This window comes from Chenopodium quinoa, unplaced genomic scaffold, assembly GCF_001683475.1.
Source record: "Chenopodium quinoa cultivar QQ74 unplaced genomic scaffold, ASM168347v1, whole genome shotgun sequence".
NCBI classification, from domain to species: Eukaryota; Viridiplantae; Streptophyta; class Magnoliopsida; order Caryophyllales; family Amaranthaceae; genus Chenopodium; species Chenopodium quinoa.
The window spans coordinates 3,666,589-3,682,950 of record NW_018745454.1 but is presented as its reverse complement, the minus strand read 5'-3'; the positions used below and the strand labels follow the sequence as shown (position 1 = coordinate 3,682,950).

The following is a 16,362-nucleotide window of genomic DNA, read 5'->3' as shown; positions in this document are numbered from 1 at the left end:
TTCATCCAAGTGTTCTCTAATCATGAAACTAAGTTCTTTTCTTTGGTACCTAAACATGATACTACTTACAACGAAATAGACATGTACGTACCTCGTATAAACAATCCTTTGTGACACTTTTAATCACTTAAAAAGTCTCCTAAGAAATAATCACTTCCTAGAAAACAAGCAACAATAATAAATTAATACTTAACCAAATTTCCAGCAATATAATTTAGATTAAAACTCCTTAATAATTCATTAAAAACATGTTTTTATGGTTAATTATGCATTAGAAATACAATAGGAACAAAAGCCCCAATTTAATTAGTCATAAGGACCCTAAAATCCCAATTTAAATAAATTGAAACCCTAGGTTTTAAAATTATAAAATCTGAAAATTATAACAACAATTATAATCTGAAATTATTAGTTTAAAACATAAAAACATGATTTTGATACTAAAAATATAAACTTTATACTATAAAATCAAACCCAAAACTAATTAATCAAACATTAAGCATAAAAAAAAACTTCGTTAAAAATCAAAAACTACCCGAAATTCATATTTAGAGGCTGAATTTGGCCACAAGAGGGTGGTGCTTCTTTCTTAAAACATTGTTTCCACATGGAAAACACTACTTTTTTGTCAAAATCGGATGAGTTCAGAACCTGATCGGGATTAAAACGGGATTAATATTAACGAACCAAAATCTAAACATTAAAACACGAATTTACGTGTTCAAAATAATCTGGAATTAAATTAAACTAATTAGTAGTATAATCACCAAAATTTCAAAACATCATTACTATAAAAACCCTAAATCGATTGTTCATAAAAACCCTAAAATCATGATTTTCAATGATTAAAAACCCTAGGTTATTAAATTTACAAAATCTGAAAATTATAACATTTATAAAATCTGAAATTATAAAGTTTAATCATCAAAATACAATTTGATACTAATTAAATTAATTTCAAACAATAAAATCAAAACCCATAATCAATAATTATAATTACACAAATTAATAAAACAAAGGAGAAAGAAAATAAGACTAACCTTTGTGTGGGGAAATTTTTGGGGATGTATGGGGTATTTATAGGAGAGAGGGTAGTAGGGTAAGTAGGGATATTGGGCCTCATTAAATTAATGGGTCAATTAAGAAAGTAAACTGGGTTTGGTTTGTTTGTTGGACATAAATTATAGAAGGAAGGTTCATAAAAAGTTCTTTGTAATAAAATCGTTTATCAACCCCAAAAATAATTTGAAACTTTTGAAATTAAATTCCGGAAAAATACAAGTAAATATTATAAATAATATATAATTTCATTTATAATATATTTTAAAATATGGGGGATTACAACAACATATGATGGTCATTAATGGTTCCAAGCGGAATTATTATATGAACCTGAGATGTATCCTCTAGGACCTCAAGTCTTTTCGTCATCGGGTCCCGTAACCTACAAAATTCCTCAAATAGCATGTATTATAACCTTTGATTTCGGACTTTTTTGACCTATTTTCGCCCGGAAATTAAAGTTTCTAAAATGTTTACCATGGTCCCTAGTACCCTCCAAGAGTCTAATTACGTGGGTAGAACCATCCAATTTGCCTTAAAACTGTCAATTTACTAGTTCACAACTTGCACCGATTTTGTGTACTCAAACCTACCACGGACATTTATGAAACCATATAATGGTCATATATTGTTCCAAACGACATTATATGACACTGAGATGTATCCTTTAGGGCCTCATATCTTTTCGCCACCAGGCCCCGTTACCTTCGAAATTCCTCAAAAAGCGTGAATAATAGCTTGCAATTTCGGAATTTTTTTAACCTTTTTTCGCCCTCAAATAAAAATTGCCGAGGTGTTAACTATGGTCTCTAATACCCTCAGGATGTCCAATTAGGTGGGTAGACACATCCATTTTTCCTTAAAACAGTCAATTTACCAATTCCTAGCTTGCAGTTATTTTTAAATCCTACCACGGACATTTATGACAACATATAATGGTCATATATGGTTCCAAACGACATTATAAGACCCTGAGATGTATCCCCTAGGACCTCAAGTCTTTTCGCCACCGGGCCCTGTAACCTCCGAAATTCCTCAAAAAGCGTGGATAATAACCTTAAAATTTGGATTTTTTTTAACCTTTTTACGCCCGAAAATTAAAGTTTTTGAGATGTTTACCATGATCCCGAATACCCCCCGAGAGTCCAATTAGGTGGGTAGAACCATCCAATTTGCCTAAAAACGGCCAATTTACCAGTTCACAACTTACACCGATTTCGTGAACTCAAGCCAACCACGGACGTTTATGACAACATATAATGATCATATATGGTTCCAAACGGCATTATATGACCCTGAGATGTATCCCCTAAGGACTCAACTCTTTTCGCCACCGGGCCCTATAACCTCCGAAATTTCTCAAATAGCGTGGATAATAGCCTTCAATTTTGATTTTTTTTACCTTTATTAGACCGGAAATAAAAATTTTCGAGATGTTTAACATGGTCTCTAATACCCTCTGGGGTCCAATTAGGTGGGTGGAACCTTCCAATTTTCCTTAAAACGGTCAATTTACCCGTTCACAACTTGCAGTCATTTCGTGTACTCAAGCCTACTAAGGACATTTATGACAACATATAATGGTCATATATGGTTCCAAACAACATTATATATGACCATGAGATGTATCCCCTAAGGCCTCAAGTCTTTTCTCCATCGGGCCTCGTAACCTTCGAAATTACTCAAAAAGCGTGGATAATAGCCTTCAATTTTTTGACCTTTTTTCGTCTGGAAATAAAATATGCCGAGATGTTTACCATTGTACCTAATACTCTCCGGGAGTCCAATTAGGCGGGTGGAACCATCCAATTTGCCTTTAAACGGTCAATTTACCAGTTCACAATTTGCACCGATTTCGTGAACACAAGCCTACCAAACGGAAATTTATGACAATATATAGTGGTCATATATGGTTCCAAATGGCATTATATAACCCTGAGATGTATCCCTTAAGGACTGAAGTCTTTTCGCCACCGGGTCCCCGTAACCTCCAAAATTTCTCAAAAAGCGCGGAAAATACCTACGTTTTTTAATTTTTTTGACTTTTTTTCAATTGAAAATAAAAAATTTCGAGATGTTTACCATGGTCTCTAATACCCTCTGGGGGTCCAATTGGGTGGTTGAAACCATCCAATTTTCCTTAAAACGGTCAATTTACCCGTTCACAACTTGCACCAATTTCGTGAACTCAAGCCTACCACAAACATTTATGACAACATATAATAGTCATAAATGGTTCCAAACGGCATTATATGACCCTGAGTTGTATCCCCTAGGGCCTCAAGACTTTTTACCACCGGGCCCCATAACCTCCGAAATTCTGCAAAAAACGTGGATTATAACCTTTAATTTCGGAACTTCTTTTTTTCGCCCGGGAATAAAAATTGTCGAGATGTTTACCATGGTCTCTAATATCCTCCAGGAGTCCAATTAGGTGGGTGGAACCATCCAATTTCCTTAAAACAGTCAATTTATCCGTTCACAACTTGCACCGATTTCGTGAACTCAAGCCTACCACGGACATTTATGACAACATATCATAGTCATATATGGTTCCAAACGGCATTATATGACCCTGTGATGTATTCCCTAGGGCCTCAATTCTTTTCGCCATCGGACCCGTGATCTTTGAAATTTCTCAAAAAGCATGGATAAATACAAGCCAATACTTATAAAGGATTGATAAAATGCATACCTAAGATTATGAAGCCCCCACAAAAAGAAGTAGAGGAGTTTCTCAAAGATTTTAGTGAACTGCAACACTTCTGAATTAACAGCATCTTAGATCAGGACAAAGTTATAGACTACTGTTGGTTGATTAGGACCTACAAGGTTGCAGTAAGTATTGTTGAGTACATTGAATACACAAGAGTTGTTGATGGTAAAATTAAATATGAGAGAGATTAAAGTATTGAGGGAGCCCCAGTTTATCTTCATGATGAACAAAAAACGTTTAGCTAGTGGCAATTTCGTAAAAAAATCAATATAAAATCCCAGTCATCATGGCGTTTCTGTAAATAAATTAACATTACTAGAGTCCACATTTGACAAAAGTTTTTGATTTATTTACAAAAATGTCACTAGATAAACGTTTTTTTGTTTATCATGAAGATGAACTTGTATATAGCATGAGAAGAAGATGAGAGAAAACTCAGAAAAGAGAGTAATATAATTTACTCTGCAAAGTGCCATAGCAATGTAAAATCACTAGACCTAAAAGAGGTACATTATGACATCGTGAGATAAATAATCTTTGCATATCATACAAGTTGTTACAATTGAACTATAGTTCCTTCACTTGTAAACCAAAAACAAAAACAAACAATCCTTGAGAACTTGCATTAATTACAGAAATTCTGAAATACATGATGGCTTGACCCCTTGTCATTTGGCATGAGGCATGATCTCTTAACTAGTGATACTTTGTACGAAAACAGAGAAAATTGATGAAGAATTTGGAGCATCACTTATGCAGCAAACTGGACAAGGTTACGCATAAGAAGCAACAATGACTTGGAATGGAAGGAGTCGGAAAGGCTAAGTGGCTAACCATTGTCAGATCGATGCATAATCAGGTTCATCTGGCTTTGGAGTTGGCAAGTAGAGGAGGGGTGAGGGTGAGCTCGAAGGAATACTGTTGAATTGGGGAGTTCTACGTCGCAGGTTACCAAGTGCATTGGCAGCAAACCTTGTAGCATAAATTGCAACACCGAAGCTTGGTGAGCTTCCACCCTTCTTGGGGAGAGCGTATTCTTCAGCCTCTGTTAAAGATCTCTCAAGCTTCCTTCTGTGGTATCGCCGCCATGCTGCCTGTATAAAACAGGCTGCCCATGTTCTCCACTGTGGTGAATAAAACCTGAATGCATCACAGCATACACACTTTTACCGGTGATTATTTAAGTTCTGACACAAACATCACAAAAGTGATGGTCATCTCAGAAATTATGACTACATTTAGTGAAAAATTTATAATAGTCAGTTTGAAATACGACTACCATTATATATTCTGGTCATGCATTATACTCATCTAAAAATATTATCTTAAAATCTTTATCCTCCAGCAATCATGTATTTATTGTATGACAACTTGGGAAAGAGATAGACTTGCCTAAAGGTGTGTTGGACCTGCTTGCTGTGAAGCTTACGAAATTGTGAAGCCACAAACTTGAGATCATCAGGCATAAATGCAAAGGCTTGAACTTCTGTCAGACTTTGTACAGTCCTAGTTGAAATGGGAAGACAGGAAAAGGAATATGGATCTAAGGCCCATGTGAGCAACTCTTCTCCACAGAAATCACCGGCTTTGAGGGAAACAGAATCAAAGAACTCAGTTCTTCCCCCATTTGTGCTCATAGACAATAGGCTTCCTCTCATAATAAAGAGCATCTCGTTAACTGGATCACCCTCGCGTAAAATGTAGCTGTTTTTAGTATATAGCACTGGTTTCAGATGATCACACACTGCATCTTTTAGTTTCTCGTCCAACTTTGCAAACATTGGAATCTACACAACACCAAAAAAAAAAAAAAAAAAAAACTCTCCGTAAATCATGATTGACTGTTTAAGGGGGAAAAACTTTATTAAAAAAAAAAAAAAAAGTTGTTTGGAATAAGGATAAATGGCAGATGTACTAACTTCCATAACAAGATCCAAGCCAAGATACCGCTTTATGTCCATTCTAAGGTCCCTAGGAAGGGAATCAATCACACTTTCTTCACTAACACCTCTAGTTTCTTGCCAAACGTACTCATGATGCCTTCTAATTCTCTCTTTTAAATCCCCTGGCAACAAACGGCGAGACATCCATTGCTCTACAGCTAGCTTTTTCCGTCTTCTGTCCTCTTCCAAGCCACCAATTGAAAGCATCATTTGCAGATATTTCTATTTAACAGGATGCATCCAACACTATTACTAATCCTTCATTATAATAAGGTTCAATCATGAAACTAACTAGAGAGGTAAAGACATTTTAGGTACATAGATAATTAAGTTGAAACACTCAGATGTCTAAAAATAATTGGGTGTTTCAGCATTTCAAAATTTTAGGTATTTTATGATTTTCGAAGTTAAAACACTAATTTAGAAAATCAACACAAGTAACCAAATAGTCATGTTGAGAAACTTGCCTGCATGTTCCCAAGCAGTAATGCAAAGAGACTTAGTCCAGCAACACAAATCAACGTAGCAAATAAGTTCTCCCCAAAATAAAAACTACTTGTGTTGAGATTTTGACCACAAGAGCTGCAATGCAAGAGAAGTTGATATAATATTAGATAAACATATACGAACTTACAAAGTATAGCCTTAGCATTTCAACTAACCTAAACTTGAGCTAATGAATCGATCGAACAAGCACAAAAAGTACCAGCAATCAATTTCAAATTATAACAGAAATTGGCAGATCAATGACTATAGTTATACCACAAACACGCGATGTTGCTACGTTGGCTATATGCCTCTAGGGCCAATGTGACATCAAGACTTGGGATCAAAAACAGCCATATTTCAGAATTAAAGCAGTTGCTCTTATAATAAGGAGACTCATGTTTTGTAGGAATCTCTTATATAAAGAATCTCTATCTTTTTTCCGATTCAAAAGAAATTGTGTCATGTCCCTATATTTGCAATATTTAAAGAACAGAGGAAGTATTACGTAAATGTAGTCAAAGTTAAAGTGTTAGAAACTCACTTAGACGAAATTCAATAATACCCAAAAACTACTGGATTGATTATGTACTTACCTAAGGCTCCGAAGGCCCCACCAGAAGCAGTAAGAGAGTTTCGGTAATATATGAGTAGAATTTACCACTTCTGATCGAAGAGCATCTAAGAATAAGCCATAGTTCTGGTCAGGATCCTCAAGGGAGCAGTACGGACTTTTACATCCATGTTTCATACAAGACTCGTGCCAGCATCTTACCCGCTGATCAATAGCAAACAGATACCAAGATGCTCCAACCACCTGCGGTTTCAAATTATATGGGTGGAATAAACTTGTTAAAAAAGCCTAGTTAGCCAACTATATTCCAATATTATCCAATTCTAACCCATATAAATCTTCTGTTAAGCAGCCTTGAACACTAGCAAGAGTAGCAATATGATCCATGATAAACGAGTTGGTGTGCATCATTATTGATTTTATGCTCATTTCCATTCCTTAATAAAATCTAGTTAAGTTCCAACTATATTAGAGATTAAATTGATTGAATGATCTAATAACTGATGTGAGCAAAATAAGTTCAAATATTTCAATATGAAGTTCCAAAATGGGTTATCCAATTAAGACACAACTGACAATATTTTCTAAAGAGTTATTGCAATAATTTCTCAAAAGCAGTGAAAAGAAGAGAACTAGAGTGAATACTTACATGGCTTGCTAGCATGTAGAGAAATAAATAAAATGCAGCTCCAGCCCATATGGTATCAGTAACCATGCCGGATGTCCTATGAAAATACTTGTACAAAGGATAAATCCGAATAGTCCTTGGAACATACTGGGTGAAAATCACCAATTCTAACAAGCTCTTCGTACCATCAGCCGGCTTTAGACTAGTTTGATAAACTACCAGCTGAAAGAAAGCAGGGCAAGAAGAAGGATTTACTTAAAATGCTAACCATACTGATCAATGATCCTAATGGACTATCACATTCATTCGTAACATTTGGTTCCATCAATCGCTTCCATCAACTCCACACAACCAAAAATTTAATAAGTTACCAAACATTAATGGGGCAAACAAAAGAGGAGAGTGTTTTTAGAAAGTTACCTGTGGAAGGGGTAGTATGGCTAATAAATCTATTATAAAGTACGACGAGAGATATCTTTTAGCTATAGCAGCATGGTCCTTGACTAATACAGTTTCCCCAAATGCTCGACGAGGTGGAGGGACAAATCCAATAAAGAACTGCAAGATGATATGAAGTAGATAGCACAAATCCATACATGTGCGAAAAATACTTGAAATTCTTTTAAGAATACAATCCAACTCGATGCTTTTTTTCTCTCCATCTATAAATGGGACATAGAAGAATAGTGGATCACAGCCCAAAGCCATAACACATGAGATTAAAATTATCTTATTCCATCTATGCACAAAAATATCCTTGGGATCCAGAACTTTCGCTGGTTGATGATATAGCAACCTGAAGCACAAAGATCCTCTGGATGAACCAGATGACGCTCTATTTTCTATCTCTGGTGACGACTCTGGTTCCCTGAAAGACAGTTTTTAACTCAGAATCGATCACAGCAATGTGTAAGCATATATGGACAATAGATACTAACAAATTAATCACATTACAGTCATATAATCATTCTTATCTAACCCTTTATAAAGCAGCCTGATATCAAACTACTATACAGCTTGAATTATTATTTTCTACCTATTTTACTAGTCATTTGATGGATTTATTGATTTATTCATCATATAAATATGAACACTCAGCTTGATACTTTGGGATTCACCTTCTGACTTTGTCTCTATTGTCGATCACAATTTCAGTAAGCTCCAAATTGCTCAACATTATGATGAAAAGCTTATCCTTGATAAAGATCACTATCTATATGCCTTGAGCTAGAGATGGCACGAGTGGCAAGCTCCAGCCAACATAAACATCTGATTTCAAATGAACAAATAGTTCAAAATTATGACTATATAGCTCATATGTTATGAACATTATATTCATAGGTTATGGAAAAACTATTATGTAGTTTAAATATTGTGGAAAGTCCATAGAGCTCAAAGATATTAACATACAATTAAGGTAATTGTTTTTATAATTCAAAAGTCGTTAACATTAAACTAAGGGTCTATTTGGTATTGTGGTGGCTTTTTGATTTTTAAAATCATATGTTGTATAAAATAAAAAATTTGTTAAATCGTGATTATTTTGAAAACTGATAACAAAATAGTGGAAATACATTTTTCTTGTATCCCGACTTTGGTTTTTTTTTTCAAAAAATTAAAAAATTAAAAACAAAAGGCGATATGTGTATACACTTTTTTCAATAATAAAGACACAGAAAGTAAAGTATATGTGTACCCACATGTGTAAACTTTCCTCCGCGGCTCCGCCACAGAACCACCCACACACCTACCAAAATAATCATATTAGGCAACAAAATCATTAAAAAAAAATAAATTACTTAATCCAAGATTAAGACAAGAAAGGGGAAAGAATAACATTAATTTGTACTCAATCCATTAAAAAAGTACAACATAACAAAATATTATAGCAAAACTAGCTAAAAGTAAGGGGCGTTTTAGGAAACTAAGCTTCCCGAAGAAAATAATTACAAATTTGGTTGCGTGGCAAAAGTATTTACAAAAATAAGCTTCTGGGGTAAACCGCTGCCTCGGGCAGCGTTTTACCCTCTATTTTTTTTTAAAAAAAAATTCTGCTACAAAAACGCTGCCCCAGGCAGCGTTTTTATAGTTTGACTTTTTTTTTTTCCTCGTTTATTTTTTTTTAAAATTAATTAAAAAAAAAAGGCAACAGCATAAAACGCTGCCCCAGGCAGCGTCTTATCTTGTTAATGAAACGCTGCCCCAGGCAGCGTTTCTCGAGCTTCGTTTTCAATCACGTTTGCTCTTCATTCCTTCGCCTCCTTCGCAATCCTCTTCCTTCCCTTCCCAAATTTCCTCTTCAATCCTCTTCAACCCAATTTCGTATTACATCCAATTCAAGATATGGTTAAATATTAGTTGAGTATTTACAAATTGTTCGTTATGTTTGTTGAATTCTTGAATTGTTGGTTAGTGTTGTTGAATTATTGAATTGTTGGATATTGTTGTTGAATTGTTGGTTAGTGTTGTTGAATTCATGAATTGTTGGTTAGTGTTGTTGAATTGTTGGTTAGTGTTGTTGAATTATTGGTTATTGTTGAATTTCTTGAATTGTTGAATTTCTAGGGTTTATGTTGAATTTTGGGGGTTTTTGTTGAATTTAGGGGTTTAGGGTTGAGTTGATGAATTGTGATTGTTAAATATTAATTTGGATAATGTAGAATTGTTGGTGTTGAAATATTGAAGATGTTAAGTATTTGAATTTATAGAATTATTGCTTGTTAATGGTGACCTAGTGATGCTTAGTTGTTCCAAAGTGGTTAGTTGGATGTGATTTAGAGATGGATTAGTGTGTTTTAGTGTAATGTGTTTTGGTTGTTGTGTAGAATATGGCCGCACAGAATGTAGTTTTGTTGTGCCGGTGGGGAGGTGAATTTTTGTTTGACGGACCTCGTGTCGAGTATAATGGTGGAAATATGGAACCACTGACACTTGAACCGAACATGAACTTCAGTGATTTCATGAACGAGGTTCATAGTAGCGTTAGTTCAAACCCGGGGAGTGTTGAACTAAACATTAAAATGAGGTTTGAGACCGAGAATGGGGTTCAAGTGTTACCTGTGTCCTCGAATAAGCATTTGAAAGCTTTAAGGAGCGTTGTAGCGTTGAAGGGTGTTCCCACCGAGATTTATGTGGAGATGGTGCCTATTTGTACCCAACAAAGTACCAGGGCAGAACCACATTCTACATTTATTTCCGGTAACAACACACAGCCGCAAGTGCCCTCACACGACACTCCCCCGGCTGAATATGGGATGGGATCTTTTAGTCGAATGTTGAACGACGATCAATTTCACATGCCGTTCAGCTCTCACATAGCTTCACCTGTACATGGGGCGACGTATACAGCAATGGCCGGGCAACCTGGGTCTTCGACATCAAACATCGTCACTTCTTCACGGATGCACCTGCATAGGAATACACCTGTGCAAAATGATGTTCGAGCTTCGCCGACTGAACTAGTTGCGGTTCATCTTGACACAGTTGTGAATAACGAATTGTCTGTGTATGATGTGTACACAAATGATGAGGCCGAGAGCGGAGAGGAGGCAGACGTACTTCGGAACATGGATGTTGAACTCGGAGACATGGAAGTTGGTGAGCCCTTGGTCAGAACTCCACGTCGTATTAAATTAGTGTAATAGTTTAATAGATGAATAGTAAACACTTACGTTTTAATTCGTGTAACAGTTCTGGTCTTGGGAGCATCTCCACGTCGGGCGGCCAGGTAGGCCAGTCAGGCATCGACCGGGGGAGCTGGATCAAGACGAGCAGTACCAGGCGTACGACGCTCCCCCTCTTCCTACACCTGACGGAAGGTGGTGGACGGCGGTGGAGGAAGGTGGTGGAAGGCGGTGGAAGCCGGTGGAAGGCGGTGGTGGAAGGTGATGGTTGGAGGTGGTGGTGGAAGGTGGTGGTTGGAGGTGGTGGAAGGCGGTGGTGGTGGAAGGTGGAAGGTGGTGGAGGTGATGGTTGGAGGTGGTGGAGGGCGGTGGTGGAAAGGGGTTGGAGGTGGTGGAAGGCGGTGGTGGTGGTGGAAGGCGGTGGTGGTGGAGGGCGGTAGTGGAAAGGGGTTGGAGGTGGTGGAAGGAGGTTGGGGGTGGTGTTGGAAGGATGTTGAGGGTTGGGGCAAGAAACTGGTTTGGTGCTGCCAACCAGGTAAAACGCTGTCTGGGGCAGCGTTTTACCTGTAAACATATACAGATAAAACGCTGCCCCAGGCAGCGTCTTATGTTCAAGCATAAGACGTTGCCTGGGGCAGCGTTTTATGCTGTTGCCTTTTTTTTAATTAATTTTAAAAAAAAATAAACGAGGAAAAAAAAAAGTCAAACTATAAAAACGCTGCCTGGGGCAGCGTTTTTGTAGCAGAATTTTTTTTTAAAAAAATAGAGGGTAAAACGCTGCCCGAGGCAGCGGTTTACCCCAGAAGCTTATTTTTGTAAATACTTTTGCCACGCAACCAAATTTGTAATTATTTTCTTCGGAAAGCTTAGTTTCCTAAAACGCCCACAGAACCACCCACACACCTACCAAAATAATCATATTAGGCAACAAAATCATTAAAAAAAATAAATTACTTAATCCAAGATTAAGACAAGAAAGGGGAAAGAATAACATTAATTTGTACTCAATCCATTAAAAAAGTACAACATAACAAAATATTATAGCAAAACTAGCTAAAAGTAAAGAACATAATCCCATGATTATTATATAATGCCTAACATTAAGTCATTAACCCACTATTCTTAAACTAATTACTTTGGAGTAAACTAACCACTAACAATTTTAAGAAAATGTTCCAACAAAATTCCCTAAATCTAGCTTATCATACAGTACTTTTTGGGATCAATTATGCTTACTAAAACAAAATAATACTTAAAATAACAATAATCTCATTTTGATCTTCATCATGCATGCATGTATGATTGTATATGAATCACAATTTTATGAACAACGCCCGAGTCAACAACAAATTTCCAATCCAAATCACAACCAGCAGAAGATTAATTAGATAAAAATTAAAAAAAAATCACCTACAAATTAAAAATTAAGGGGTCTAATGTGATGAATTAGGTCAATCTAGGGACTATAATAAATTAAACAAGTAAGAGTATAATAAAGAATTAAAGAGTGATATAAAATTATTTAGGGAAGAATAATATTTTACAATAAATAAATAAAAATTAAAAAAAAATGAACATAATAGTTGCAGAAGTTATTTCTGCAAGAATATAGCTTACAAAAGGTACAATGACGCTTCAGTGCAGAAATTGTGGAAGATTTTGCATCAAACTCGTCGTTTTGCAACTTGCAAGATTACTACTTAGTTTAATTTTTAAAGATATTGTTAGAAAAAACAGTAATTGAAGTCAAATTTTTGAAAACCAAATGAAGGATGAACTCCAAATACTGTATTACCTTATAATAATAAAACAGGGTTGACTCTGCAAAGACTGCAATTAATTGTTTAATGGTTAGAAAAATAGAGACCAATTTCAAGCTTGGAATTTTTTCACTTTTTAATGAGTGGATGAGTGTTGATATTGTTCCAAATAATTGAGGAAAAGTACTTTCGTGTTTCCAACAAAAGCTTTTGCTTTAAAATAAAAAAGAAAAGCACAAAGTTTCATACTCTGTGATCGGGTTACTTGGTTAGGGGTTATTCGTTCAGTCAGGCGTCACTCGATCTGGTTACTTGGTTGGTTAGGAGTTACTCGATCAGTGTTTATACGGTCAGTCAGGGATTACTCGGTCGGTAAGTGTTTTGGTGTATGTCAACCACACATTAAATTGAGGTAGTCGACAATGCACATATTGAGTTACTGATGTAGAAATTAATAATGCATACCGTACGAGTTATTTACAATTTAACTAGAATGCGTCGTAGTAAATTTACTTTAAAAAAAATCTTATAACCAATCGTAATTACAAAGACTGAAAGACGGATTGACCCCTTGTTGGTGGTATGAGACATGATCTCATGACACTTTGTACAGTACTAAAGTAACAATAATTGCACACATACTGAAATGAAAAATAACAATGATATTGGAGCATCACTTATACTGCAAACTGGAAATTTTCTAATCCTAACAATTTACAAATTATACATGTTGTATATGTTGATTGTTTATGATCTAAACATCAAGGTTAAGAGTAGGAAGAAACAATAACTTGGAAGGGAAGGGCTCTGAAAGTCTAAGTGGCTAACCATCGTCAGATCGACGTGAAATCAGGTTCAGTTGGCTTTGGCAAGCTGAGCAGGGGTGACCTTGGAGGAATTCTGCTGTTTCTGGGAGCATTACGTCTCAAGTTACGAAGTGCATTGGCAGCAAACCTTGATGCATATATTGTGACGCCGAAGCTTGGTGAGCTTCCACCCTCCTTTGCAAGGGCATATTCTTCAGCCTCTTGTAATGATTTCTCAAGCTTCCTTCTGTAGTATCGCCGCCATGCTGCCTGTATGAAGCAGGCTGCCCATGTCTTCCACTGTAGTGAATAAAACCTGAATGCATCACAAAAGACACAATTCACAGATGATTACATACGTTTTTGGCACAACATCAAAAATGATAATCATCTCAGAATTTAAGACTATATTTAGACAGAAAGTACTATTGTTTGGTACTGTATGTCATTGAAAGTAGACATAAATATCATATGTAGACATGTAGTGTTAATGACCTTAATGTTAAAAATGTAATAAAAATGTATGTTATTTGCTAATTCTCATAAGTTATACTTCTTCCATTAGTTCTAGTGATATTGCAATAAGATCCAATCACGCATCTCAAAGCAAATTTTATGCTTATGATAAATATTTATAATTAGTTAATTAATTGTATAAGAGTAAAATTTATAAAAAGTTGATATTATGAATTGAAAGCACAATACGGGACGAATGTGTAACACTTCCTTAAATCATTCTTATTGGAGAAACATTTATATTAACATAAGGTCCATAACCTGCAGCCTGCAGGGATATTAGTTTAGTATATGCAATCCTTGTAAATTGGCAATCAAAATTTCCTTATTAACCAAAATAAAGATAACAGCAAATATAAAAGAGTAAGAAAAGCATAACAAAGCCTAGAATTAGCTCAAAAATCTTCTTGGGATAACTGTAGAAGTTAAGGCCATTGCCTATGATCAGCTCTAGCTAAAAATGCCTACCCATCAAATCCCGGGTTCGATTAATTCAGTCCAAACTCCAACAGTCAGGCCATTTATTTGTTACTACAACAGTCAACAGCATTTTGATATCTTAGATCATCAACTATCTATAAAGGGGATTCTGTATGTCTGATCTATGCTGTACATAAGAATAAACAATTATGTAGGATCATTAGAATTATAGTTTGCTTTGTTCCGAGTTCATCTGTCTATTTCAGATAATGGTTTATGGAAACAGCTTCAGTCTTTCCTCGTTGCTGTTATCAACACCAATAGGAAGGCTCTGGAATCTTGGGCTGAAGAACAAGGTATTGCAGGTGATTTTAGTTCACTATGTCAGAATCCTGGAGCAAAGGCCTACTTCATTGAGAAACTCAACCAGATTGCCAAAGAGAACAAGGTACTTTGCTCTCTGTAATTTTGGTAGTTTTTGCACAGCACTATTCACAAGATAATATTGAGCTACCCAAAAAGCTAATGCCAAAGAGACACCAAGGCCTATATATCCTTGTGAAAGTAGACATTAGAGCTTAGAGTAGTGTTCAAAGGTTAAAAATCCAAATTACAGTAGGTCCTGAGTTCAAATGCACTATTCTGTTTTCATCAATTCCTCCTGTATTGACATTGTCCAATACATTTTCTTCCTTGTAGTTGAAAGGTCATGTGTTAATCAAAGCAGTACATCTTGACCCTGTGGCCTGTGCCATTTGAGATGGAACGTGATCTCTTGACCCCAGCTTTCAAGAAGAAAAGGCCTCAATTCCTCAAGTATTATAAGGTTGGTACATCTTAATACATGTGGATCTTGTGTTTTCAAGGCATAACATTAAATTGGTCCCTAATGATTTGTTCTTACAAGATGTTGTTGACACATTATACGAAGAAAGGAACCATATATGACCACTATTTGGTCACATAAAGGCTCGTTAACTCGTTGCAGCCTTGAGTTAATGAAAGGAGGTGTATATATAACCAGCTAAATCAATCGTTCAAGGGAAAAGTAGATGGTTCCAAGACTTCCAACTACCCAAATGGCCCCCCGGGGTCTCAAAAGAACCGATGGAACCACCTTAACCACTACCTCTTCTGGGTCCGGAAAAGTAAAAAAAAAAAACTTCAAAAATGAAGGCTATAATCCACGTTTTTGGACCAATTTTAGGAAATTTGTCCAAAATTGAAGTGAATGTGAAAGGTGTTCCTAGGGGTCATAAAATTTGGGTTGGAACCATATCAGGCCTATCAATACGTATATAAAGCCCCGACAATGAGTTTAGATCAATTATATAGCTATTTCAAAATTTTGTTGTACCTGTAGTCAAGGGATACAACTCATACAAGAGATGATTTCAATCACCAACTTGGCATCACAAGGCTGAGCTTTGAAGCACTTTACCTAAAATAATCAAAGTTCAGAAATTTCGTGTTTTATTCTTTAGGATACAATGATATAGATTGAGTGGCAGAAGTATCAGAGCCCATTTTTGTCAACTTTGACAGTAAGGATAAGGACTTAACTGTTAAATAAATAAATTAATTAATTAATTAATTAAAAAAAAAAAAAAGACAAGCCAATACTTATGAAGGATTTGATGAAATGCATACCTAATTATGAAGGCCACACCAAAAGAAGTAGAGGAGTTTCTCAAAAAATTTAGTGGACTGCAACACTTCTGAATTAAGAGCATCATAGAACAGGCCAAAGTATTGTTGAGTACTAGTTCCCTTCTCGTTTATTCTTGCAATATCAAGACAGATGAAGGCATCCTTCTCCATGCATAAC

At 35.8% G+C, this 16,362-nt stretch overlaps 1 protein-coding gene and 1 long non-coding RNA gene across 6 annotated transcripts; both read right to left on the bottom strand.

Moving 5' to 3' along the window:
• Positions 1 to 4,270: 4,270 nt before the first annotated feature.
• LOC110714618 (cyclic nucleotide-gated ion channel 1-like) lies at positions 4,271 to 12,968 on the bottom strand. 5 transcript variants are annotated; one of them, XM_021893165.1, is made up of 11 exons: positions 12,828 to 12,968; positions 12,650 to 12,728; positions 9,110 to 9,156; positions 8,528 to 8,678; positions 7,830 to 8,277; positions 7,431 to 7,631; positions 6,804 to 7,024; positions 6,189 to 6,303; positions 5,698 to 5,943; positions 5,171 to 5,565; positions 4,271 to 4,918 (listed from the first exon to the last, which is right to left on the bottom strand). In XM_021893165.1, exons 4-11 carry the CDS (start codon positions 8,584 to 8,586, stop codon positions 4,618 to 4,620), a joined length of 1,986 nt encoding a protein of 661 aa, XP_021748857.1. In that variant the 5' UTR covers positions 8,587 to 8,678; positions 9,110 to 9,156; positions 12,650 to 12,728; positions 12,828 to 12,968; the 3' UTR covers positions 4,271 to 4,617. The 5 variants fall into 5 exon arrangements, with proteins under 5 accessions (XP_021748857.1, XP_021748856.1, XP_021748858.1 ...); XM_021893164.1 differs by having other exon boundaries at positions 12,650 to 12,968; XM_021893166.1 differs by lacking the exons at positions 12,650 to 12,728; positions 12,828 to 12,968 and adding an exon at positions 10,467 to 10,547.
• An 822-nt stretch (positions 12,969 to 13,790) lies between these two features.
• On the bottom strand, positions 13,791 to 16,276 carry LOC110714106. The gene is made up of 3 exons (XR_002510103.1): positions 16,185 to 16,276; positions 15,892 to 15,975; positions 13,791 to 13,914 (listed from the first exon to the last, which is right to left on the bottom strand). It is a non-coding gene; the product is annotated as an uncharacterized LOC110714106 (long non-coding RNA).
• Between the last annotated feature and the right edge of the window lie 86 nt (positions 16,277 to 16,362).

What these genes read in the sequence shown, in the direction of transcription:
- LOC110714618 (XM_021893164.1), bottom strand. Translation starts at nt 8,586, where the DNA reads ATGTTGAGCAATTTGGAGCTTACTGAAATTGTGATCGACAATAGAGAC. An exon ending in TACTGCTTGGGAACATGCAG is followed by an intron (nt 5,944 to 6,188) that starts GCAAGTTTCTCA and finishes CCTGTTAAATAG; the next exon opens with AAATATCTGCAAATGATGCT. An exon ending in CAGGTCCAACACACCTTTAG is followed by an intron (nt 4,919 to 5,170) that starts GCAAGTCTATCT and finishes TGATGCATTCAG; the next exon opens with GTTTTATTCACCACAGTGGA.